This window comes from Rutilus rutilus (genome assembly GCF_951802725.1).
Source record: "Rutilus rutilus genome assembly, chromosome: 13".
NCBI classification, from domain to species: domain Eukaryota; kingdom Metazoa; phylum Chordata; class Actinopteri; order Cypriniformes; family Leuciscidae; genus Rutilus; species Rutilus rutilus.
In genome coordinates, this window is record NC_140218.1 from 22,063,334 (window position 1) to 22,088,517 (window position 25,184).

Consider the following 25,184-nt stretch of genomic DNA (forward strand, 5'->3'; position numbering starts at 1 on the left):
TAGAGTCAGAATTTGGCGTAAACAGAATGAGAACATGGATCCATCATGCCTTGTTACCACTGTGCAGGCTGGTGGTGGTGGTGAAATGGTGTGGGGGATGTTTTCTTGGCACACTTTAGGCCCCTTAGTGCCAATTGGGCATCGTTTAAATGCCACGGCCTACCTGAGCATTGTTTCTGACCATGTCCATCCCTTTATGACCACCATGTACCCATCCTCTGATGGCTACTTCCAGCAGGATAATGCACCATGTCACAAAGCTCGAATCATTTCAAATTGGTTTCTTGAACATGACAATGAGTTCACTGTACTAAAATGGCCCCCACAGTCACCAGATCTCAACCCAATAGAGCATCTTTGGGATGTGGTGGAACGGGAGCTTCGTGCCCTGGATGTGCATCCCACAAATCTCCATCAACTGCAAGATGCTATCCTATCAATATGGGCCAACATTTCTAAAGAATGCTTTCAGCACCTTGTTGAATCAATGCCACGTAGAATTAAGGCAGTTCTGAAGGCGAAAGGGGGTCAAACACAGTATTAGTATGGTGTTCCTAATAATCCTTTAGGTGAGTGTGTATATATATATATATAGCAATTTAAATGAAACAATTTAAAAATACATGTATATATATATATATATATATATATATATATATATATATATTTATATATATGTCATGTTTTTGAACAAAATGTGCATTCAACAGGATATAAAAAAAAAAAAGTCTTGACATGAGAATATTCCTTCAAGACAATTCAGTTAATTAGCGGCCATCTTGGTAACATCCCCAAGCAGCGAAGTCAGTAATAGACTTGCAAGAACAGCTACATGAATGATGAAAAAACAAAATTTGTCAGGGTTGCTGACAAATCTAATGAGATCAGCAAAATGTTGTGCCGGTCAACAAAAAAGGTAGGATATTATTCTGTTTACCCTCAAAGTAAGCATCTTGAGGCTCGATTTCATGAAGGCAAGCATTAAGAATGGCGTGCTTTTGACAACAGGAATATTTGATAATAAAAATGGCATTCTGTCATCACAGAACCTATAAGCTTGCGCTCAGAGAGATGTCAGCAACCCTGACAAATTTAGTTTTTTCATCATTCATGTAGCTGTTCTTGCAAGCCTGTTACTGACATCGCTGCTTGGGGATGTTACCAAGATGGCCGCTAAGTGAACTGAATTGTCATAAAGGAATATTCTCATGTCAAGACTTTTTTTTTTTTTTTTTATATCCTGATGAATGCTAGCCTGACTACGTCAGACTTCGTGCTTCCGCTCAATTTCATTTCGCTTCTGTACTCAGTCTGAGACTGCGTCATAGCTTTCCGTTTTCCTCCGGCCTGAAAACAGCTGGCCAATCAACGAACAGAGGGCGGGCTGAGAGCCGTGACGTAGACGCTGATTGTACCGTGGATGCGTAGATTTACTTCACATAATCTGCAAAAGTCGTTCACAGCCATGTTCACTCCGGTATTTCGCTCTATGGTTTTGTTTTCGCATCATACATGTGTTTACAGTGGAAGTTAGATACGGCTGAGCATGCGCATAACACACACCATAACCAAACGTAATGTGATTGGCTTACGGGTAACCAATGATTTTAAGCTTCAGACTAGCGCCCCCAGGCGATAAAGAAAACGTTTTTCTATTACGGAGAAAACGAAGCAAAGCGAAGTAGCAGAGTCTGGTATTACCAGGCTAGATGAATGCACATTTTGTTCAAAAACATGATCATTAGAATACTGCAACAGTGGGATCAAAGAAAGACTGTTTTTTGCATGTTCAAAAAGCCAACTCAGAGCCAAAGGATTATCTAAACTAGAGGACAGAATTATTCTTTTTTTTTTGGGATTGAAGGCTTTAAATAGGGCATGATAAATATGATGCACATCTTTTGATTTCCCCCCCAGTTTCAGAAAGTGATATAAAAGGGTTCTTCCAATTCATTTTATTTCATTTTAGGCTACGAAAAGCATGGTTGTTATGTTTTTGTCCATGTTTTGGCAGCTGAGGCGACTCTGATACATGCTGAGTTGCTGCATATCTAAAAGGGCTGGTGACCACAGCCAGCACTTGGCTTGAAAAGAGAAGTAAAATAAGTTAATTGACTGCAGGGTGTTTTGGCTCAAATTAGACAGACATAAGGTTATTAAACACCCATTGCCATTCACATATAATTTATGCACAAGCCAGACAAGCTATTATTCCAGGTTTAATCATCAACGGCCCATATGTCTAGTGACAAACCCACCCCTGCCAACGCTGTGTTATTATTAATTAAGAGTACACTGTTTGCACAGCAAGACAACACATCAATCAGCACATGTTGTAGTAACTTATTATTATTTGATTATAATAGCTCCTTGTAATTACAGCTCATGAGAAGTATACAACAAAGGTTTTAAGAGTTGGGGTTTTGTTTCATAATGGTACACTCTCAGAAAAAAAAGCTGTCATTTGACCCTTTCAAAAGGTTATAAGATATGTACAATTTTGGTACCAATATGTACCTTCTTAGGTACTAATATGCACTCTATATTTACAAAGGTGTACCTGTTGAAGGGTACCACCCCAGTGAAGGCTTTTGTGCCTGTATGTAATGAATGTATTGTCATGTCATGTCATGTCAAGATCCTGCCAGTAAATATCATGGCTTATCCAATTAAGTGTAACATGACACAAAATACAGAAAAATGAAAATTGAGTCATTTGGACCATTTACCTGGTACTTTCACAATGCTTTTTGAGGCTTGAAAGCTCTAGTAATTGGTGGTGTTTGTAAGCACCTTCTATTTTTTATTTTACTTATTGTTCATTTTTAGCAGCTTGAATAAACCATAATTACAGTTTTTTGCTTGAAATCATTTTGCACACACTCAAGTCATGTTCTGTTATTGTGTTTAAACTTTCCATTAGACAAACAGATTTATCCTCAGCTATGGCATTAAAGTATAGCCACAATCAACAGCCAATTCTGTAGAAATTTTATGAAGTTGTCCATTTTTATTACTTGTAGGTTTTAAAAATATTATTGTAATATTAAGTTAAAGGTATAGTGGAGGATCTTTCCGAATTTTAGATAAGACCCGCCCTCTCCACTTTTTGAATAAGTTTGATTGATTCATCAGAATGATTGACAATTAGGAGGACCAATAGTATAGGTGATCCACCCGGAAGTAAAAAATCCTCCATTATACCTTTAATATGTTAAAATGTCAAGTTTAAATAGCTTAATTTTTTCAATTACCCATGAGGTTTATTTACTTAATTTTAAGGGAACGGGTTTCCTCACTTTTTTTTTAAGTTAAGTCAACTGATTACTTTTCACTGATTACTGAGTTCACTAAAGGACCAGCAAGCAACACAACACTAATTGAAATGGGGGACGGGGCAGGTTTTATCTTTAATGTAATGAGAACCCATTACATTGTCATGACACATTAGCCTATATAGCACATTTCCATGGTAAGAGGATGACCTGTTTAGATGAAACAGACCTTATTGTGTTTGAGGAGGATCTTGCGTGGGAATCGCAGGCTGCTGCTGTCCCTCTCCTGCTGTGAGCCTGATGCTCAGCACTCTGATGTGCAAAACTTGCTGCAAACTAGCTCTTCCTGGATATGCACAGTGGGAACGGAGCCCCTTTTCATCTTAAGCAATCTACTGGGGCCGAGGCTTTTATTCACATTTTCCCCTCCATGGAAAAAACAGGCAGAATATTTAATATGTACATGAATTAGCCCACTGGAATTATTTATACAAATGTCAGGCTTGTCATTTTCCTTTAGAATGTGCTAAAAATGTTGTGCTGCTGCATCTTACTGTAACATTTCAGAAAAACATCCTTTAAAACAGAAGACTCCTAATGACCTGATGACAGATTTTTATTGTCCTCGTTCCAGCTTTCGATCTCAGAGCTCATCGTTACTTTTTTTTTTTTTGTACTGATAATATGGGGGTGGATAGGTGTTATACGAGAAGACAGAGTTTAGACACAGCCACATTTGTCTCACGGGTGTTCATCCTGAACACAGACTAAACTTCACATCACATAAGCATCCGCTTGTCTATTCCTGCATCTTCTTTAGAAGCCGCAGATCTGCCTCGCTTTTAATCTGCAGTAACGACGGTATTTTCCCCCACACTCTTTTTACCATCAAACATTTCCCACAAAAAAGTTTTTAGGGCAGGTTTTTTATAGAGGTAATATTTAAGAACTTCTTCAGATCTACTCTGTCACATCAATTTGTGTACACAAATATAAACACAGATTCTTCCATTTATATGGTCTCTAGAAGGTTCTCATGTGATGAAGACAAGAAATTCTCTGCAACTTCGCTTTGGACTTTTCTTGGAATTTAAGGCTCTTACCCATTATTCAACAATAACTGAATTGGCTTGCTCAAAACTTTTCTTGTCGCGCACTGGGAGAAAACTGTGCAAGCAAGACGTCAGGGCTTGTTAGCATGGTCCAATTAGCCCCTGAAGGTAGCTACACCATGTAGTGGTAGGGAACCTATGGCTCATGAGCCATACATGGTTCTTTGACAAAAATCATGTGGTTTCCAGGTCTCTCACCCTTTACCAAGAAATTATCAATAAAAAATTGACACATCACTAGCGATCAGCTTTCTGTAGAAAAAGCGAGAATTACAATTACAATTTCTTTGCTGATCAGGATACCGGAGTTAATGAAAAATGTAGAATAATAATATATTTCAAGTTGTACCGGCCAAAGTGTTCAGTGCTGTTCGTGAGTGCCATGACAGCAATCAACAGCAAACCAGGTTTTAATGGTAACCTAGAGCTCCTGCACTTAGATTCAAGCAGCTATGCGTAGCTTGTTTGTGGCAACGGTGAAAAGAAAGATTTTTAGAACAGCAGTGAAAAAGTAAAACTGGTGCTCTGCTTTTCCAAGAGACATTTCGAAACATTTCACCGGTCACTTTTGCTTTTGCCGCAGAGACCTTTTATGTCCTATAAATGTGTCGAATAATCCGTGCAGTTAGTTAGTAGTAATAAAGAAACATGGATTCTGGAGAAAGTAAAGAGTGGTATGTGCTTGATATTTCGTCCCCTTGGAATTAAAAGGTTCTATCTGCGTTCTGAGCAGTTTTGAGATATTGAGCTTTAAAGTTTTTGCATTCCATTGGACTGTGTAGAAAGAACCTTTTTATTTTCTAAATAAAAAGTTCCAAAATGTACACAACTTAAAAAACAACATCACATAATGTAAAGAAGTGGTCACAGAATAAGAATATGCGAATAACTAAATTTTGACAAAAAATGTCCAAGGGGACGATTTATCAAAAATATATATTAAAAGCGCAATAAGCCACGAAAGAGAACTAAATCCGCTACTGATAGGATGCTTTCTGCTTTCCAGACAAGCAAAGGAGCCTCTGTCTTTGGTTGCGCGCCTAAATGGTCAGATTCACACAGATATATGTAACAATGCCTGCCTTGGTGAGTATTCACGTCGACGTAAGCACTCTGCGTTACTAACTAACTTACTCACTCACTCACCACACCACTCATGGCGTATCCAATGAAGTGTAACATGACACAAAATACAGAAAAATGTAACTAGTTTCTGGGTTGCTATTAAAGTAATACTTTGCCAAAAAAATGAAAATTGAGTCATTTGGACCACTTACCTGGTACTTTCACAATGCTTTTTGAAGCTTGAAAGCTCTAGTAATTGGTGGTGTTTGTAAACACCTTCTATTTTTTATTTTACTTATTGTTCCTTTTTAGCAGCTTGAATAGACCATAATTACAGGGGGGGGGGTTGTTGCTTGAAATCATTTTGCACACACTCAAGTCATGTTCTGTTATTGTGTTTAAACTTTCCATAAGATAAACAGATTTATCCTCAGCTATGGCATTAAAGTATAGCCACAATCAACAGCCATTTCTCCAAGCTCACGTTCGCCTCCACTTTTGAGTGCAACGGCCACATCTCAACATATAATCAAGAACCGATGCAGATTTTTATTTTCCAATAATCTGTAACTCTCAGATGTATGTAGCAATATGAAAGAATAGATCAGTCGCAGACTTAAATGAGAATATTTCATTACTACACTTCCAATCCAAATATTATATTTAGATAAGTGAGTATATTGAATATCATGGAGGCAAAGCAAGGAATCAAATCAACCGCAGAGAGTGCGTGAGCTATGAAGACATTTCTTCTAGGGACTTGTGAGCTACAGTACAGCAACATATTCAAACTCATTTTGGGCAAGGCTGGCACTGGAGTGTACTTCAAAAAGGATGATGACAGAATGCAGATGAAAGCAGATCCATGTTCCGAAGGTTAAGACGAGTGTTTGTTCAGTACCAAAGAGGGAAGATGTATACACGCTAGCTGAAACGCAAGCTGAATGCAAATGTAATCATACAGAAAGTGAAGAGTTAGCTTGTGGGAGAAAGTTTGATTTGATCACAGACTAAAATACTAGGGACTATATTTAGTCCTTAATCTAAACCTTCTGCCAGCAATGAACAATGGGTCCTAAGGCTGCAAACTTATGACTTCAAAGTAGTACACATGCGAGGCAAAAAGAACATCCGCCGTCAGAAGACATCAAAAACATCAGGTGCAGGATCAGGATCAGAACGTGAGTTTTATATGAGCGACACCCAAAGCAGCCAGAAGACGCATCAGCCACACTTCCAGACTTGATAGCGGTATGGAAAGAAATCATTAAAGGATGATTGCATCACTCCTTCGGAATAGTAAAGCATATTCAGCGGCAGCAAATGAGCTGTGAAGCATTTGTTATATTGCTTCCTATGGAACACATTTGCTATGGGACATTAGGGATTTGGGAAGACATTTGAGCCACACAAAAATCATTTCATAGCAGTCAGGTAGACAGAGCTAATGAACCAGAAGCATTTAAACCCAAACCCATATTTTGTGGACAATGAGAAGACGTGGCCATAAACTATACTGATGAGTGTTGGAAAAATATATTGTACTATATTACATTCGTGCCATTGCAAGTTATCCTTACATTGTTTGTCTACTTTACAAAAAGAAATGTACAGAAATGAATCTTCTTAAAAAGAAGCTTAGCTGGAAATGATTATATAGCTACGTATGTTGGAAATCCAAACATTTATAAAACACACTTTTTCCTGAAACATGATGGCATCCAGTGTAAAGCATTACTGATGGTTTGGAGCTTTCAACACATTCTTACTGATGCTTTTAATAATATCACAAGTCACCCTCATATGTTACAGCTAGATAACAGTATCTTAGAGGCAAAATTCAAAAACTATGTTCAATACACTGTAGAAATCAACAAGCCACTCATTGAGAAAGAATATTGAGATACTAACCTCAACACAATGACCAATCATGACAGTACTATAAAAGCTAATGGGAGAACAGAACCAATAAAGATAATCAAAACTAGACTGGCAGAAGGTCTTGGTTAAAAAATGTGAAGTCCTGTGGATTAAAAGCACCAACCAGATGTTGTGAAGTTGCATACAGACCTGGAGTTGTAGAAAAGGAATGCCGTATAAAATAAAAGATCAAAGCTCTATGTAAATGTAAGGCAACATGTGTTTAGTTCAGACACCCTGTCTGATTGCAAATACTATGTAAGATTGCCAGTTCTCCATGCTGTGCAGTACTGATACGACTGTGTTGGTCAAGCAGTAAGCAGTCAATTACAGACTTCCGCATGCATACCAATGAATATCTGAATGTTAATCTGAGTACGCTCTGCCATGTCTTAGATCAAACGCTGACTACCCAAAGGAAATTTTTTCCTCCGCATACAGTAAAAACATTGGTCATTTGGTTGCTCTTTCAGGAGTTTGCAGATAAGGGTCATTTCAATATTAACTCCAATAATGTTGCAGACTATTGTTGCAATACAATGCAAGAAGTAGAGATCTTTTTGAAATCTAAGGTCTTTTCCAGAAAAATCTGAGAAGATTTTATAATCTCATTGCTGTCTAAGATAGGGGTTTTCAAACTTGAGAGGGAAAAACAGCTATACATTTTCATGTGATAAGACCCATTACTAAGAAAATATTTTTTTTCTGTGAGAGAAGTTATTAAATATGATATCAATATTATGATACATTTGCTTTAAAAAAAAAATTCATGTCATCCCGTCTGTACTTAAATCCAAAGCCAATTATTAAATATGATATGGAATATTTATTTTTTAACCAATTTGACTGTGAATGTTTCTATCCATTATTACAGTAATATTATTAGATTAGGGAATTTTTTTAAATATATTACTATATTAAATATATTCATTTATTTATATATTTTAATATATTCTAAAAACATGAAACATATACCTTATGAATTAAATTATCGTGTTAATTGTGTTAATGAATAAACACTAAATGCTTAATATGACTATATTTATACTATACCCCCAGCATCCCCTTGAAAACATCTTGTCTAAGAGAAACAGTTGAGATCTCATTTTTTCTTTTCTATAAGTAGAACAGCACAAGTCAGACTTTTCACCACTAACAATTCACTTACAAAACATGAGGGTGAGTAAAAGATGACAGAACTTAAATTTTTCAAAAAACAACGACATAATGTGACTTCTGTGTGTAGCTGGATAGTTTGTTTCAACTCTGTGTTCTTTACTAAGTATACACAAATGCAAAATCTGTTGGAGTGGTTGGATATCTCTCACTTACCTTCAGATCTTGCACTTTTGGGGCAAACACAGGCACCCGGCAGGCCAGTAATGGGCACCAGAATGGAGGCTTAGTCTTTTCATCATCCTCTACACAGACCCATCCAGGCAAGTTCTCTTCTCCTACACATACAGTAATAAGCTTAGCCAGAGGCACAATGCTGTCACTGAAACTGAAAGCTAAAAACTGGAACATTTATACAAGAGAATGAACCCATGAAAATGATAAGTGAAAGATTCATGTCAAAAACCTGTTACTCATGTGTGAGAGGCCACACTTACTCAGGGCGATTTTGGCCAGATGCAGGCGATTGACCCAGGAGATTTTGCTAATTGGACTGGGCGTACCTAAGACCACGGTGAAACTGACTGGACGGCCAGACCTGTCAAGAGATACACACACACACATGCACAAACTGTGAAAATCCAAGAGGGATTTAACACAATCAAAATCCAAGTGAAACAAAGCCTCTTTCAGCTCCACGCATGACTAAAATTGTACAGCTGTATTTGTGCCAAGAGCCAAAAGAGTTTGGTTCTGCTAAAAGGGAAAAAAGTAAGGCAACAACAGAAGACACAATTAAGCTTAAAGCAGGGGTCTTCAATGGGGGGTCCACAGCGGTACGGCAGGGGGTCCGGCAATTACTGTTTGATCTCAAAATAATATGCTTTATGCATTAAACAATATTTAGTTAATTTCACCCAAAGCTTTCATTGTGCTTCCCACGCTATGGTGTTTAATAGTAATGTAATGACTATGCTGCATTTACTTGAATAAAAAAGAAAGTAAAAACAGTAATATAGTAAAATATGACTACAATTTAAAATACTTTTTTTTTTTTTATGCATTTAAAAATGTAATTTATTCCTGAGATGGCAAAGCTGAATTTTCAGCATCATTACTCCAGTCTTCAGTGTCACATGATCCTTCAGAAATCATTCTAATATGCTGATTTAGTGCACAAGAAACATTTATTATTATTATCAATGTTGAAAACAGTGGTGCTGCTTAATATTTTTGTGGAATCTGTCCTAAAAAAAATATGTGGGTTTTTTTATGAATAAAATATTCAAAATAAAGACATTTATTTGAAAGCAACATAAATATAATGCTGGACTATAATAATAATAATAACAGGGTTCGTACAGATTCTGTCAAATAAAATTCCAGGACTTTCACTTTTTTGGATTTCAAGGACTTCAATCAGCACTTATCAAACAATTAAAAAAAAAAAAAATTTTTACTCAAATTACATACATATATATATATGATAACTAGTGTTTCACGTCATAGAGATCAATCCATTGACCAGTGCTGTCAGGCATGGGAAATCACCTTAACCATTGAAAGGATATTGAAACAGATTTTTTTCCTATGAATATATGATTGACCTGAAGAATGAAAGTTGTATTATATACTTATCATATACTTAATATCATGCTCATAGCCATGCGAAATAGCTCTATATCTCAGACAGGCTGCAGCGTTAATTTAGCGTGAAAAGATTTTTTTTTTTAATTAGGGATGCGCCAATACCACTTTTTTAGTCCGATACCCATTCTTTAATTTTTGGTACTCGCCAATACCGATACCAATTACCGATCCCTGAATTTTCACTGCATTTGTAATTTTTAAATGTATTAGTAGATAAACCAAAAGAATATAAATCATATTAGTTGGCTTAATTTGTTCATCAAATATATATTTATTTCAGTTATTCTCATGCTTAATTAAGCCTGCTAAATGCATTGTATGAGCTTCTGTTACTGTCACTGTTCATTCTATTGCTCTATCATATTTTATCTTTCATTTAATAGCCACAGCACATATTTAGAGCTGCTTCAGCAGGGCTCAGTGCTGAGGATCGCGTCAGTGGCACAAATGATTAGATACCAGTGAAATATCAATTATTTAATCCAATTTTGATACAACAAAAACTACCAGCCTAATTAATGTGAATTTAAAACATTATTAAAGACAAGTAAGCAATCAGTAACAACATAAGAACAAAGAAAGGCTACAAATGAAATAAACAGTGTTTTTAGAGTTTTTCGGGTAGATCTAACAGGCACAGAAATTTGAATAAAGTAATCAAATGTGAAAAAAATGCATCTTCATTACTGTATAAATTATATATAGATAGATTTTTTTTTTGTAAAGTTGAAAAGGGTAGCCTATTTAGTCAAGAGCAGTGAGTAATTTATTTGTCCTTTGTTGTTTGATTAACATTAAAACAGCAGCAGGTTAATTAGACTGCTGTCCCTTTAAGACCGAACGCATGGACCCCATTTGAACATGGTTACGTTCACTTGAGATATAACCGACTTTGTTTACTGGGATACTCACCTAGACAGGCGTTTTTATAAACTTGTTGTAAAGACGTTGGTTTGCGGGGCGAGTGCTTCGGATGTTTGTGTTTGCGGATTATACTTCTTGACCTGCAAACGTCCTGTAATAATGTAGGGAGCCACTCATTATACATAAATCAGGTAACAGTTCGTGTTTTACTACTTACATATACAATTTAGTTTCGCTCGCTCTCTCTCTCGTCAGTTAACGTTAATAATAAGCTACATGCCTCGTTTTATTTTCTTTGCCATTGACATCCAACTGAACAAACTTTCCACTGATGTCTGTTTAAAGGGATGTGCTCGACCAGCTCGTGCGTCTCTGCCGGTGCGCGCTCAATCCACCGCGCGTTTTTCTCTTATCAGCTCGCGCACCACAGCTATGTGTTACTATACACGCGCTGCCTGGTAGGCCTATCGGTTGTTGGTATCGGAGCATTTTTACGAGTACGAGTATACGAGCTCGGTATCGGTGCATCCCTATTTTTAATAATTCAAGCACTTTTCAAGTACCTTTTCAAAAATATGGCTGTTTTCAAGGGTTTTCCAGGACTTACATTTCAAAAAGTCAAATTCAAGCACTTCAAGCACTTTAAGCACCTTGTACGAACCCTGTAATAAAAATGTATAGGCTGTGTGTAACAGGGGGTCCCTGCTCTGTCTCATTATCCACCAAGGGGGTCCTTGGCCTAAAATAGGTCGAAGACCCTTGCTTTTAAACCCTAATGGTCCATTAGAGTTCATGACCAGAGGTCTTAAAAGCTCTTAGTTCAGCCTTCCATTTAAACTTCCATTTGATCAACAAAAGTCTTTTGGCTGTGTGGAGTAATAGAGTAACTCCAAAGAGCCCGTCAAAAACAAATCCAAGAAATGTAAATCCTTCTGGTACAAGTCTGATGAAATGGATGAATGCGTTTCAGTTAGAGTAACTGTCTCATCCGCCCACATTTGAAGGGAATTTAATGCACATCTCTATTTTGTGTAACCTGTGCCCACTGGCATCAGTGGGTAGTCGACACTCACTTGTCAGGCTTCCCAGGAACCATCAGCCGTAGACGGCACTTGTTGGCACACTGGATCTCGTCCTCTTTGATGCGGATAAGCCTCTGAAGAGCCATGCACCAGTCCTGTCCCACCGTAGTGTTGAGATTCTGTACACGCACACAGTCACATTTACGGGAGACAGCTGTCAGACTGACTAAGCACCGGTTACCACAATTAGCACCCTGATTTTGACATTAACAACACAATAAGCGCAGAGAGAGGTTAGAGAGCGAAAGAGCCTCACACAGAGACTAGGAATAGGTATTATTATAGCTAGTATAATTAGCTATTCAAATACCGAGGTCAACAATGCAGTTTCAAAATGCTTAGCAGGCATGCTTTAAAAGGGATGGATTTACAGAAATGTTTTACTTAAAGCCTTTATGTATGATGCATTATAAAAGTATTTTGAATGCATTAATTATGCCTTGTAATGCATTGTATGATCTCATGAATAATTGTAACCCCAGTTATAATACATTATAATACATTGCTACATCTTTATAAAGTACAATACATTATAAACAACCAATTTCAGATGGATTTATGAAATGATTTAATGCATTACAATGTACATTTTATACCTTTATTATGCATTATACATAAAGGCTATCTCATTGAGGGTGTTAGCATGCTGAAAGCTGCTGGACTGTGAGCACGGCAAACTCTCTCAGAGAAGTTGCGTCTCTAAATTCTTCCCTTTGACAGCACCGCCAAGCTTTTGTTGCAAATCCACCGTCTTCAACAATACATTTCAAGACAATTACCGTCGGACTTCAAATCGCCTGCTGTGAGCAATGTTTCTGTTAGTATACATAATCCGTTTTTTGTGTGGACTAGATGTGTGCAACAAAAGGTTGCAGATATATTTCACATAGCTGTCAGTAAACTTTGGATATTAGTCTGGGTAGATGTAAATTTGATTATTTTGTTTTTAAATATTTACATTTTCGTTAATGAAAACAAGGCTGTGGAAGAGCTTATCTTATACTAACAAAGCTAAAATAGTCCAATTAAAAATGTTCAGAAATGATGTTACAAAAAAAATGTTTTAAATTTGACATTTTGAATATAGGAAGGAACATGAAATGATTGACATACCTGTAACTATAAATGATTATGTGCAGATGTATATCATGCATCATGTATCATACATGATATAAGCAATGTTTAAGGCTGATCTCATGCTGCTTTTTCGTGCATATGCCTCTATTCGAACACCCCTTTAGCAACATTTGATCGGTGTCTAGTGGAGGCATCTCTATAAAAAGCCTAAGGGCTTCCTTAAATTGATAGTTCACCCAAAAATGACTCATATACTCGTATGGTAAACAGAAGTTCCGAATAGTACTCATATTTCCACATCTCTTGCCATCTTTTGCGGAACACAAAAGAATGCATGTTGAGGAACAGTGGAGTCCAAGCAACATTAAAACCCCATTGACTTTCAGTGTATGGACAAAACAAAACACTGTTCTCAAAATATCTTCTTTTGTGTTCCACAGAATAAATAATGCACAACATGAAGGTGAGTAAATTAAGACTTTTAAATTACAGGGTTTCTGCAGGTTTCAGTAAGTCAAATTTAAGACCTTTTTAAGACATTTTAAGACCATAAAGATTGAATTTTAAGACCTACACGACGCATTATCCAAGTTAGATAGATAGTTACCTCGGGATCATTAGAGTATCTATCTATCTATCTTTCTTTCGATCTATCTAGGATTATCTGATGTGTGTGTGTGAGAGAGAGAGAGGGAGAGGTAGTTTTTTTTATAGAAAATTGTACATATTATACTGTAAAAACACAATTATTGTAGATTTTAGTTGATCATAGTTGATCATAACTAGAGAGGAAATGATGAGATGATTAAAGTGACCAAAATTATCAGGGTTATCACAGAATTCTGTTCAAAAAGTACTAATCTACAGAATGAAGTCAATTCAACAAGTTTTATGTCGAAAAACAGCAAATAACAAATTGATTAGCATCAATATGCACTTTTTGTTTACGTAAACATTAAAATACCATTAAAAATGATGGCCAGATTTTAGTCTTTAGTCTTAGTCAGAGTGTCTTGCAACATGTTATCTATATGGAAGCTTGTTTCTGCCACTGAATAATAGGCCTAAATAAATAATAATAGCGACTTTTTATCTCACAATTCTGACTTTTTTTCTCACAATTGTGATATATCATGTCAGAATTGTGACTTTTATCTCAGAATTGCGAGATATGAAGTCAGAATTGTGAGAAATAAAGTCGCAATTGCGAGATATAAAGTCGCAATTCTGAGAAATAAAGTCGCAATTGGGAGATATAAAGTCAGAATTGTGAGATATAAACTATTCTGAAAAAATTTAATAAATAAAAAAGTCCGTCTTTTTTCCCCCTTAGAATTGGACATATCTCACGCAATATTTCACGCAATTCTGACTTTATAACACGCAATTGCGACTTTATATCTCGCAATTCTGAGAAATAAAGTCAGAATTGCGAGATGTAAATTGAACTCGCAATTGTGAGATAAAAAGTCGCAATTGTTATTATTTATTTATTATTCAGTGGCGGAAACAAGCTTCCATATATCTACCAACATGTACAAGTTCAAATAAAGTTTTGACAAAAAAAGGTTTTATACAAAGATAAACCTCATATTTCAGCCTTTAAATAATTTTTTATAAAAAGAATGAGTCAAAAAAGATAAATTATTGACATTTACACTTTAGCTTATATTTATTAGTGTTTGGGTGCACCCCCATCCTTCATGTTGACTGAGCTTTTCATGTTATTATGGAAAGGGGTGATTGGTTGGTTCCTTTCACATGACCTGCGGTGCGTTTGCGGCATTCTGAAAAGTTTAGATTTTTTTCATCTCGTTGCGCCTGGTAATAAAATTAGCGCGTCGCTTCAATTATGAGCGCGCTTGCCGCGTGCCTACATTTGAACAAACTTGAGCGCGCAAAAGACGCGATATGTGAACGGCCTCTGGCAAGCTAGCTCATATCAAGCCACGAGCTATTGGTAGCACGCGAGCGACGTGTTGGAGACCCCTGCTCTAGAGCTCCGCTTTGTAGGCTACGACTCGATACTTTTTTGCTACTTTGTAATATCTTTCTGCGGCCAGCGTTTCTGGAAATGAACGAGGGTAAACACTTTTTTAGACCTGACTAAATGAAATTTAAGACCTAGGATGAAAATCTGGCCTTTTTAAGACTTTTTAAGGCCTTAAATTTCAAGTTCAGAATTTTAAACTTTTTAAGACCCTGAATTAACTGTCCTTTCAAGAACGACTAGTCATTTAGATAACTATGAAAATATGTTTTGCACATCCCTAATAGGAAGGGAATCATCCGCTGACTGACACTCAGAAATTGATCAGGTGTGCGACAGTGTGATGATTGAGGATTTTACCTGGTAAGATCCCTGCAGGGTGCCCACCAACAACGTGACTTCCTCTACCACAGAAAGATCATGCTGTAACTCCTGCAGTTCCTGGAACAGCCGCGGTGGTCCCAGAAACAGCTTTCCTGAACAAATAACATTTCCATGATAATCAGTAATTATATTCACATTAAAGCTTTTGGGTCTGAAACAATACGCCTCCAGCAGATTCTTGCAGCGGAAAGGCTCTGTGCAGTATTTGTATCAGGCTGAAAGCTCCAACACAGCAGGAAAGAAAAAGTTGAAGTTTCTGATGCAAAAAAAACAACAAAAGTCACCCAAGGACTTTTGGTTCATGTTATCCGGGAATTAGACCCTCTGTAGTGTCTTCAGACTGTGAGTGTATATGATCCCTGCTGAAGAATATGAGCTGGGTTTAAAATTGAGCTCTGAGGAAACCTTAGGTCTTCTGAACAAGATGAATGCACCAGGAGGAATATGCACTGATATTAGTTCTGGGAGAGTGATTTGTCAAAGGTAAAACAAGCATAACTGTGGGAAAATTGGAATTTATTTTACCAGTGTCAGAGAATAGTCAAAATCTATACAATTTATAAGGAGACTGAATATTAATACTATGTGACAGTGTTTCCTGCTCCACTATAATACCGCAAATACAAACGGGTGTACTCCAATTAATTCACATTTCCATTCCGTTATATAATTCATAAATTATTGTGCCAGTTCTTTTAATGAAACGCACATAAATCTTTAGGTTTGAATCACTGACTCATACTGAACTGTAAGCCACCATCTTCAGTCTTGTTCAACTCGAACCAAGAAGCCACAGTGTCAATACTGACTGGTTCTTTATATTACATGTAGGTAAAGATAATATTATTATTTTATAAGTAATGTTCATTACAAATGATGTAATACATCATTTAAGTGTATTTTATTACAATTAAAATATAATTTAATCAATACATAAACAATATTAAAACGTACACACACAAATACTATAGTTCAAAAATGTATGGTTGATCAAATTTGTTGTTTTTGAAAGAAGTCTCTTATGCTCTCAAGGCTGCATTTATTTGATCAAAAACAATAAGATTCAGAAATATTACAATTTATATTATATATTACTATATATAAGTACTATATAATATAATACTATATATATATATATATATATATATATATATTATTACCAATATTTATATTTATACTTATTAATTATTAAGTTAAAATAAAATTTTCCTGTTTTAAATGTAATTTATTCCTGTGATGTAAAAGCTGTATTTTCAGCATCATTACTCCAGTCCTCACTCAGTCAAACATGATCTTTCAGAAATCATTCTAAAATGCTGATTTGGTGCACGAAAAACATTTCTTATTATTATCAATGTTGAAAACAGTTGTGCTGCGGGAAACCGTGAAAAAACAACAACAACATCATAATTTTCAAAAAACAGGTATTCATTTCCTTTAAAAAAGAAAATCTTACTGACTCCAAAATTTTGAATAGTAGTGTATATATACACACATACATATATAACTCTGTAGAAGGACCAATTATGTGTCTGTACAATATAGAAAAAAACTGCTATGAACAAGCTTTACTGACTACATCAAAAAGCCAAGTTCGTTAGTTTTCCCATGCTCCTCTAGCCACATGAAAGGAGAACACTTAAAAATACCAACCTTGAAAGTTGGTGGAGCTCAGGCGCTTGCTTCCACTGTGCTGGTACACGCTGTCTTTACGCTGGGGGGTCTCCTGGCCCACCTCCACCACTTGCACTTGCAGCAGGGGGGCACTCCATTTAACTGCGTATTTTGGACCGATGGGGACTAGGCTGCTGATATCTGGAGGGCCCCTGATTAAACAAAAAAGAATTGCTTTAAGATCGCAAAACAAAGTCCAACTCGCAATTACAAACAATGCGTGATCAGAGGACGTCTGAACGATGGTGACGGAGATCCAGGAATTAGACGGGCAATTAGAGCTTTGTGATCAGAAGGATTCCCAGAGAGCCTAACACCCCCTACTGTGATTTCAGGAAATTATTATTCATGTATTCCACTGTTATGCATGATCTGCACTGAGAACAGCTCGATGAGATTGAGGAGTGCAGGAGAACTTTGAAGCCAGTGTAAAATCATTCTGATCCGAAGTCTTTGAAAACAGCATGACCCAGTGGTCATTAATGAAAAAACCTGGCAGATGTGAGAATGTTACCTTGGCTCCTCAAAGATGTTATCAATGCCCGTTTCAATGTCTCTGTGTGTCAGTTAAGAGGGAGTTGATAAGAAGATGGCCTTAAAGGGTTAGTTAACCCAAGAATTCTGTCAGTAATTACTCACCCCATGTTGTTCCAACCCCGTAAGGCTTTCGTTCATCTTCGGAACACAAATTAAGATATTTTTGATGAAATCTGAGAGCTGGCTCACCCCTTCATAGGCTTCTATGTAATCGATATCTGCCATCCCAGAAGAGTTTGCAAAGACATCGTTAAAATAGTCCAAGTGACTACAGTGGCTCAACCTTAAGTTTATCAAGCGACGAGAATACTTTTTGTGCACAAAAAAACAACAAAAATAACGACTTTATTCAACTATTCATTTTCTATTATGTGGGCCTCTGAGTGAGCTCACGTAGTGTAACAGCGCAGCGCTTCTGGGTTCTACGTCAGAACGTAGGCTCACTATCACTACTACGTTCTGAAGATTTGTGTTCCGAAGATGAATGAAGGTCTTACGGGGTTGGAACAACATGAGGGTGAGTAATTACTGATAGAATTTTCATTTTTGGGTGAACTAACCCTTTAATTCATAAATTATGAGCAAGTAACTGAATTCTACTCATTTATTAATTTATATCTAATTAACCCAGAAATGAAAGATCTGACATCATTTACTCACCCTCATGTAGTTCTAAATGTCTTCTGTCAAACGCAAAAGAAGATGCTAGGCAGGATGTTCATGCTGCTCTTTTCCATACAATGAGAGTGAATGGTGACCTCCAAAAATTACATAAAAAGTACCATAAAAGTAGACTCTATATAACATGTCTTCTGAAGCCATACAATTGCTTTTAATTTAAGATTATTATTCATAGAAAATCCTCACTACCCCCACCAAAGCTCTCAAATCTCATGTGCAATTTAAATATTTGCATATGTACATATTTAATCTGGCACGTTGCAATCGGTTACGAAACACATGAGAACCAATGATGTCAAACCTGATGTGATATGTTTCGACGCGCCAGATTTGAACATGAATGAGATTTGAAAGATGCGTCGTCAGAGAACATTTTTAATGAAAAACAACTTAAATTTGTCTTTTCCTCAACAGCATGCTATCGTACAGCTTCAGATAACTTGGAATAAAGCGTTGTAAGGACTACTTTGCTATGACTATGATACTTTTTTTGTCATCAATTTTGAAGCTTGATGGCCCTTGGTCACCACGCACTTTGATTATATGAAGAAAGAAAAAGCTTCTTTTTTTGTTCCACAGAAGAAATCAAGGTTTGAACAGCATAAAGATGAGTAAATGACAACAGAATTTTCCTTTTTGGGTGAATGATTTCTTTCATTATAATGCAACATAATTAAATGAGCTTAAATCTCTCTCATGAAAGGACAGAGTTGTGATGTCCACATTGCTGGACATGTGAAGAGGAGTACTTACTTTACATTGATGTTTGCACAGACGAGCATGTCATTCAGGAGGAAGACTTTGCGCTCCTTAGACTTGAGGACTTGACCCTTCTCACCATAGACGGTCTCAATCAATGTCTCAGACAGAATCAACTGCTTCTGATCAGAGTTCAGCTGCTGTATAAAAAATAATAATTTTAAAAAGTAAATGAATACATCCACACCATGACAGAACACTTGCATCACCTGTATGTCTGTGCTTTTCAGTTTAGACTTTTGACTTTGAAGTAATGTCTTTTGATTGATCTCCTTCTTAATTAATTCTCGTTTTAACAGCCTTGAATGTAACACTTGCACAGTCTAACAAATCTAGAGGTTAGAAAAACTGCTTATTTGCATATGAATGTGATATATTTGTGCAATGCATCTGCTGAGGGAAGTGGGAACTCTCTAGTGCCGTGGTTCTCAACCAAGTGCTCCGGGCCCACTTGGGGGCCTCAGCAAACTTCCAAGGGGGCCACAGGATGACCAGCCTGTTCTCATCCCAAGGCGTCATATACTGACGCTTTTGACATTTCGTCTACATCGAACGCACATGGCACCCTTTAGCGTCAATATGAGACGCAGATAGATATGGGCCAGAAGGCGCCTCCTAGCGGTCTAACCCTAACCCTACCCCAGACCTAAACCTACCCATAACCGAACAAAGCTCTGTGCGTGTCATATTGACGCTAAAGGGTGCCATGTGCGTTCGATGTAGACGAAATGTCAAAAGCGTCAGTCTATGACGCCCTAGGATGAGAATGCGTTGGGATGACTTAAAATTATCTAAATTAATATTTTAAATATGTATATTGTTAGTAATATATTAAATCAGTCTAGCTTAATTAAAAAGTACATAATTAATTAGTTAATTTACCTATAACGGCACTCCCAGTTTAATTTTAAGTGAGTACATTTGCTAAAGGTTAACTTATTCTGTGATTGAAAACCCCAAGAGGGATGCAGAAGGGGGGGAAAAGTGTAAAAATATAATAAGGTTATAATTTAGCTTCACTCAAAAAGTGGGTAGAAATAAATGTGCATAAAAAATGTTGTTAACTCAATACAAAGTAATAATTTTATGATAATATATTAATAACTTATTTTGGCTTCAGAACAACAACAGTATATACAAGCCACTTTAATTTTGCAAAGAACAAGCAATCCAAATAAATTTGAATTGAAAAGTGTTTAGTTTTTCTGTAATAGTGTATTAACATCACTGTAATAGTGGGTAGAAAGAAATACATAAAAAATATGGTGTTATGCTGTTAAGCAGAGTATTTCCATATTTTTTTCTTTTGGCTTTAGAACAATGAAAGTCAGTTTAATTTTGCAAACATCATGTTGTCTTTATAATTTCACACTTGCTGTTTTTCACACATTGCAGGACATGGGACTTCCTAAACGAAAAATATAGTTAGGAAGGGGCTCCTCCATGCTAGCAGATAGATGACCTCAAAGATAACAGATATGAACTGAAAGCCACAAAACTCCTTTGATATCATATGGTCTTTTTTAGCGGCCACTAAAATCACTTTAATGGACAACTCCCCATCCTGGCAAGAAAAAACCTTTGTCAAAGTTATTTCTAGAAAGAGGAAATGTGGAAATAGCAGTCCAATCACACTGACAGCTCAAGTCATTCCACACAGCCTGCCAAATTATCTTGTAAAGCCAAGTCATTGTGTTTTTGGGTTGGTAATACTTTGAAGTGTCCCATGTGTGTTTGCGGTGCAGTGGTCTCTGACCTTACTAAGGTTACGGTCACCGATGCTACGAGCAAGTTGTTGGATCTCTGCGAGCTGCTCGGCCAGCCGTTTCTGCTCGTTCAGCTTCTCGGCGAGAGTCTCAAGCTCAGTGAGGGCCAGCTGCAATGGCAGCCTGTCCTGATGCCCCGCAGGGGTGTTTTTCAGCATGTCCTGTGGACCACACACAGATATGTCAGCATATATTCAGTCATTACTACCTAATCTGTCATTCAGCCAACGCTTCAGTCCCCCTGCAAGCAAAAAATGTTTCTCAAGGGGAACAAGATCCACGTGATGTGGGAAATAAACCTACAAAAGTTCAGTTAATCCAATATAGACTTTTACTTTACTTTACTCAGTTAACATTTACATGGAATAGTGCACATTAAAAGGAACATGAAATGAAAACTGACCACATTTACTATAAAATCAAGTCCCACCCTCACTGGAAATATGTCAGATTACAGATATAAAATGGACTGTTAATGTGATTTTATGGCAACCTTTCTGTGATTTCTCCAGATTAGCCATTTCAGCACATTTTCAACTGTACACCCATATAACACCCCTCATATGAACTCAAATGTCCCTGAAAAACAGCCTGCGGTAACAGCCTCAGCACCCCAGGGGCTACATGCAAATTAAGTCATTGCATATAAGAATGATCAAATGACAAAATAATAGTCTTATGCATGTAATCAGAACATACAAGAGGGATTTCACCAGCGTTTAGGTTTACATATTTGAGCATTTGCTGTGCAGTATCAGATCGTGGTTTTGATAGTAAGCACATGTTATGTGTAAATTTAATGTGCTTTACTAGCAATCTGTCTTTCACTTCCCCATACAGAAGAGCCTGAGGAAATTCCACCATCATAAAATACTCTCTAAATAGTTAAACGTATTAGGGTCATTAAATGTGTGTGTGTGTGTGTGTGTGTGTGTGTGTGTGTGTGTGTGTGTGTGTGTGTGTGTGTGTGTGTGTGTGTGTGTCAGAGCACTAACCTGCAGGAGGAGTATGAACTGAGGAAAGCGTTGGATTGGTTTGACCATCAGGCCATAGAGTGTGATTCTGTCTGTACTGGCAGCTTGCTTCTTCTACAACCCAGAACAACACAAAATGTTATAATGTCTATAACAATGTTATAATGTCTAAAATCACTTGAAACCTAACCCTAAATATGAATTAGCAAGCAGCACGTATTAAGCACTGAGGAGGAACGATAAACACTTAGGGGCAGGTCGAGAAGTTTACCTTGAGGAACTCCAGGAATGCTGGCTTGGACATGCAAGCTTTCTTGATCAGAGCCATAGCATTGGTGAAGTTGTTGACATAGTCACTGTACACATCTAGCACCATTGATTTGGAAAACTGGAATGAAGACAATGATAAACTGAGTGGCGGACATATCAATCCACATTTCAGACATAATATCTGTGTACTAATGATCTGTGACCGTACAATGTGCACTGAGCTTGCATTTCTATTTTCAACAGTTATGAAGGGACTATTTGCATGATTGTTTTAAATTTTACTGATCCAACGGTCTTAAAAATAATGTGCTCAGCTGCAGGGCAGAGCCTGGGTGATGCAGAGGAAATTTGCACACTTAAAATAGAACTGCTGACTAAAGGATGTTCTGTTTTTCCATCTACAAAGATCCCTCATCACAGAGACCAACAGAAAACGAGTCAATTTAGGGTCTAAATACAGACCATTACACATTAATACACATATTTACTTTAATAAGCAGATATGACAATGCTTATTCATGCAAAAACCTTTTTCTTAAAATGGAGTGGAATACAAAAGGGCATTTTTATGGCCGTACAAACCCGCTGGATCAATGCTATGCGATTGTGCAGTCTTTTAAATCGAAAACAAGTATGACAAAATGAGAGTTCAAGCAGAGAAATTCTAAGCTTTTTGTTACCAGAGCAAAAAAATAATCTATGAACAAACAATCAGAAGCTGTGAAAAACACCACAAATTGAATGTTTTAGAAGAACAACAGGAGACATACTGAAGCAACAAAGAGATCTCCGATTTTCTCAGTGTTATCCCATTCTGCTACACGGGAGGCCAGAGCAATCTGAAACATGGAGTGACACTGCAGGATCTCCTTCAGCCTATAAAAAATGGGCTGGATCTTCTTCAAGCTCAGGATCCGGGGCTCCGCCTCCATCAAAGGCTTCTTATATTCCTAAAATATAATTCAGGCGGTAGGTATGAGTCTCTTTTACATTCAGATTGTGATGTATCTATTAATTTAATAAAAACAAATCACATCTATTTTTGTCAATTTACAATAATACAATATATATTTAGTTTTTGTCTTCAACCTGCTGAAAAAAAAAAGCTTAAATCACCCTGCCCAAGGTTTTAGAGGGGTTTTAGGACAGGCTTGGAGACCAGCTGGCTAACCAGCTTAAACTGTCTAAGACCAGCAAACCACCTTAGGCAGTTTTAAGCTTTTTTAACACAGTATTATTTTCCCCTTTGAGCTATATTCCTATTTTTGCCATCCTTTCCACTTCATAGAGAAAATTAAGGAATATTATATTCAGATGTGATGTCAGGATTGTGTCACTGACCAGCAGGATCCTCTTGAGTGAGTCTAAGTAGCTTCTTTCACTCTGGAGGATAGAGCCAAGAATATGACGTCTGACAATCTGTACATACAAAAACAAAATGCAAAATGCTCATTTCAATTATATACGGCTAACTGACAGCACACCAGCAGCTTTATATTTAACAGAAATTATGTAAAAATATACTTTAATTCAAAAGTTTGGGAACAGTGTGATTTTTTTTTTAATGTTTTTGAAAGTCTATGGTGTTCACCAAAGCAGTATAAAACAGTAATATTGTGAAATATTATGACAATTAAAAATAACTGTTTTCTATTTGAATATATTTTAAAATGTAATTTATTCCAGTGACCAAAGCTGAATTTTCCGCATTATTACTGCAGCATTCACATGATCCTTCAGAAATCATTATAATATGCTGATTTGCTGCTCAACAAACATTTCTTATTATTATCAATGTTGAAAACAGTGGTGCTGCTTAATATTTTTGTGAAAATCCAAATTGTGCATAATTTTTGTAACAATGTAAAAGTCTTTACTGTCAATTTGGATCAATTTAATGAATCATTGCAGAATTAAAGCATCAACTTAAAAAAAAAAATCTTACTGACCTACACATTTACATACACTGTAGTCAGTGTATGTAAATATGGCTACGTTCACATTGTCAGTTTTGGGAATTGACAACCACATTTACTTCCAGGTGCGAGTCTCGAACTGTCCCGTTTAAACACCGTTCTGTATGAACGCCTGTAAGTAAATGCGGTTGTCAATCCCAAAAAATTACCGTGTGAACGTAACGGTTCCGTTCACACAGACTGCGGTTGTGACTCCTGAATTTAGGGGTGCGAGTTCGGTTATAGAATGTGGTTGTCACTCCCGTAAATAACTGAACTGTGAGAGAATATAACTGAATTAAGGAATCAAATACAGGACTGACAACCATATTCTGCTGCTGTGTGAATGTGGCCATATCATAAATGAGCAGATTCACACACAAGTACAAACACAAACACGCACCTGTTGGCCACTGAGTCCTTCTGGCATTGGAGAAAGTTGAGGTGGTGGATGTTTGAGTTCAGATACAGTCACATCCAGATATCCAGAATCATCCTCTGTGTCATCTGCACATTGACACAGTATAGCACAGTTAAACTCCTCATTTAGACTGTCATCACTGACTATTCCAATTTCTGCCATATTGGCTCACTCGTCCCTCTAATGTACACACTATTCTGTAGCTCTGTGATAATATATCTCAGAATAATTCATGCATTCAAAACATTCAAAGAGGTATCTAGTTTCTAGTATTGTTTCTGTACTGAATCCTTCCAGGTGTCAGAATAAACACCAGAAATGAACAAGAGGAAATGAGAGTCAAAAAGTCTGAGTCAAACCTGTGCAGTCTTTTTTACTCAGGAAGGACACTTTGCGCATCATGGCTATTTTGGTCTTTTCCAGTCCATCTTTCGTGCCATTCCTAGCTGCTTTCATTAGCTGTTGAACCTATGGGAGGAAACAGAGAGATAGGCAGACCGCATAAGTTGACAGCGAGGAACAAAATGAATCAGCAGAACTAAAAGATGAGGAGATAAATTCCTGTTTGTGGATCAGCGTGTTTAGCAGCAGGGCAAACCCTCAAGGTCCCTC

General features: G+C 36.9%; 2 protein-coding genes across 2 annotated transcripts in view; both read right to left on the bottom strand.

The window, feature by feature from the left end:
* Positions 1-25,067, bottom strand: part of arhgef10lb (Rho guanine nucleotide exchange factor (GEF) 10-like b) — a 34,680-nt gene extending 9,613 nt beyond the window's left edge. The window contains exons 1-13 of the mRNA XM_084429273.1: positions 24,932-25,067; positions 24,555-24,658; positions 23,538-23,615; positions 22,967-23,146; positions 22,198-22,314; positions 21,948-22,040; positions 20,943-21,113; positions 19,181-19,326; positions 17,189-17,361; positions 15,512-15,627; positions 12,076-12,203; positions 8,986-9,086; positions 8,705-8,826 (exon numbers count right to left, since the gene is read on the bottom strand). Coding sequence (XP_084285399.1) covers positions 8,705-8,826; positions 8,986-9,086; positions 12,076-12,203; positions 15,512-15,627; positions 17,189-17,361; positions 19,181-19,326; positions 20,943-21,113; positions 21,948-22,040; positions 22,198-22,314; positions 22,967-23,146; positions 23,538-23,615; positions 24,555-24,658; positions 24,932-25,028 — 1,626 coding nt within the window. The 5' untranslated portion in view covers positions 25,029-25,067. The remainder of the gene's footprint in view (positions 1-8,704; positions 8,827-8,985; positions 9,087-12,075; positions 12,204-15,511; positions 15,628-17,188; positions 17,362-19,180; positions 19,327-20,942; positions 21,114-21,947; positions 22,041-22,197; positions 22,315-22,966; positions 23,147-23,537; positions 23,616-24,554; positions 24,659-24,931) is intronic.
* The window catches only part of LOC311302979 (uncharacterized protein), a gene marked incomplete at its 3' end in the record, with an annotated part of 14,071 nt that continues 13,914 nt past the window's right edge, over positions 25,028-25,184 (bottom strand). The window contains exon 7 of the mRNA XM_084429181.1: positions 25,028-25,040. Within this exon, the coding sequence (XP_084285307.1) occupies positions 25,028-25,040 (13 nt within the window). The remainder of the gene's footprint in view (positions 25,041-25,184) is intronic.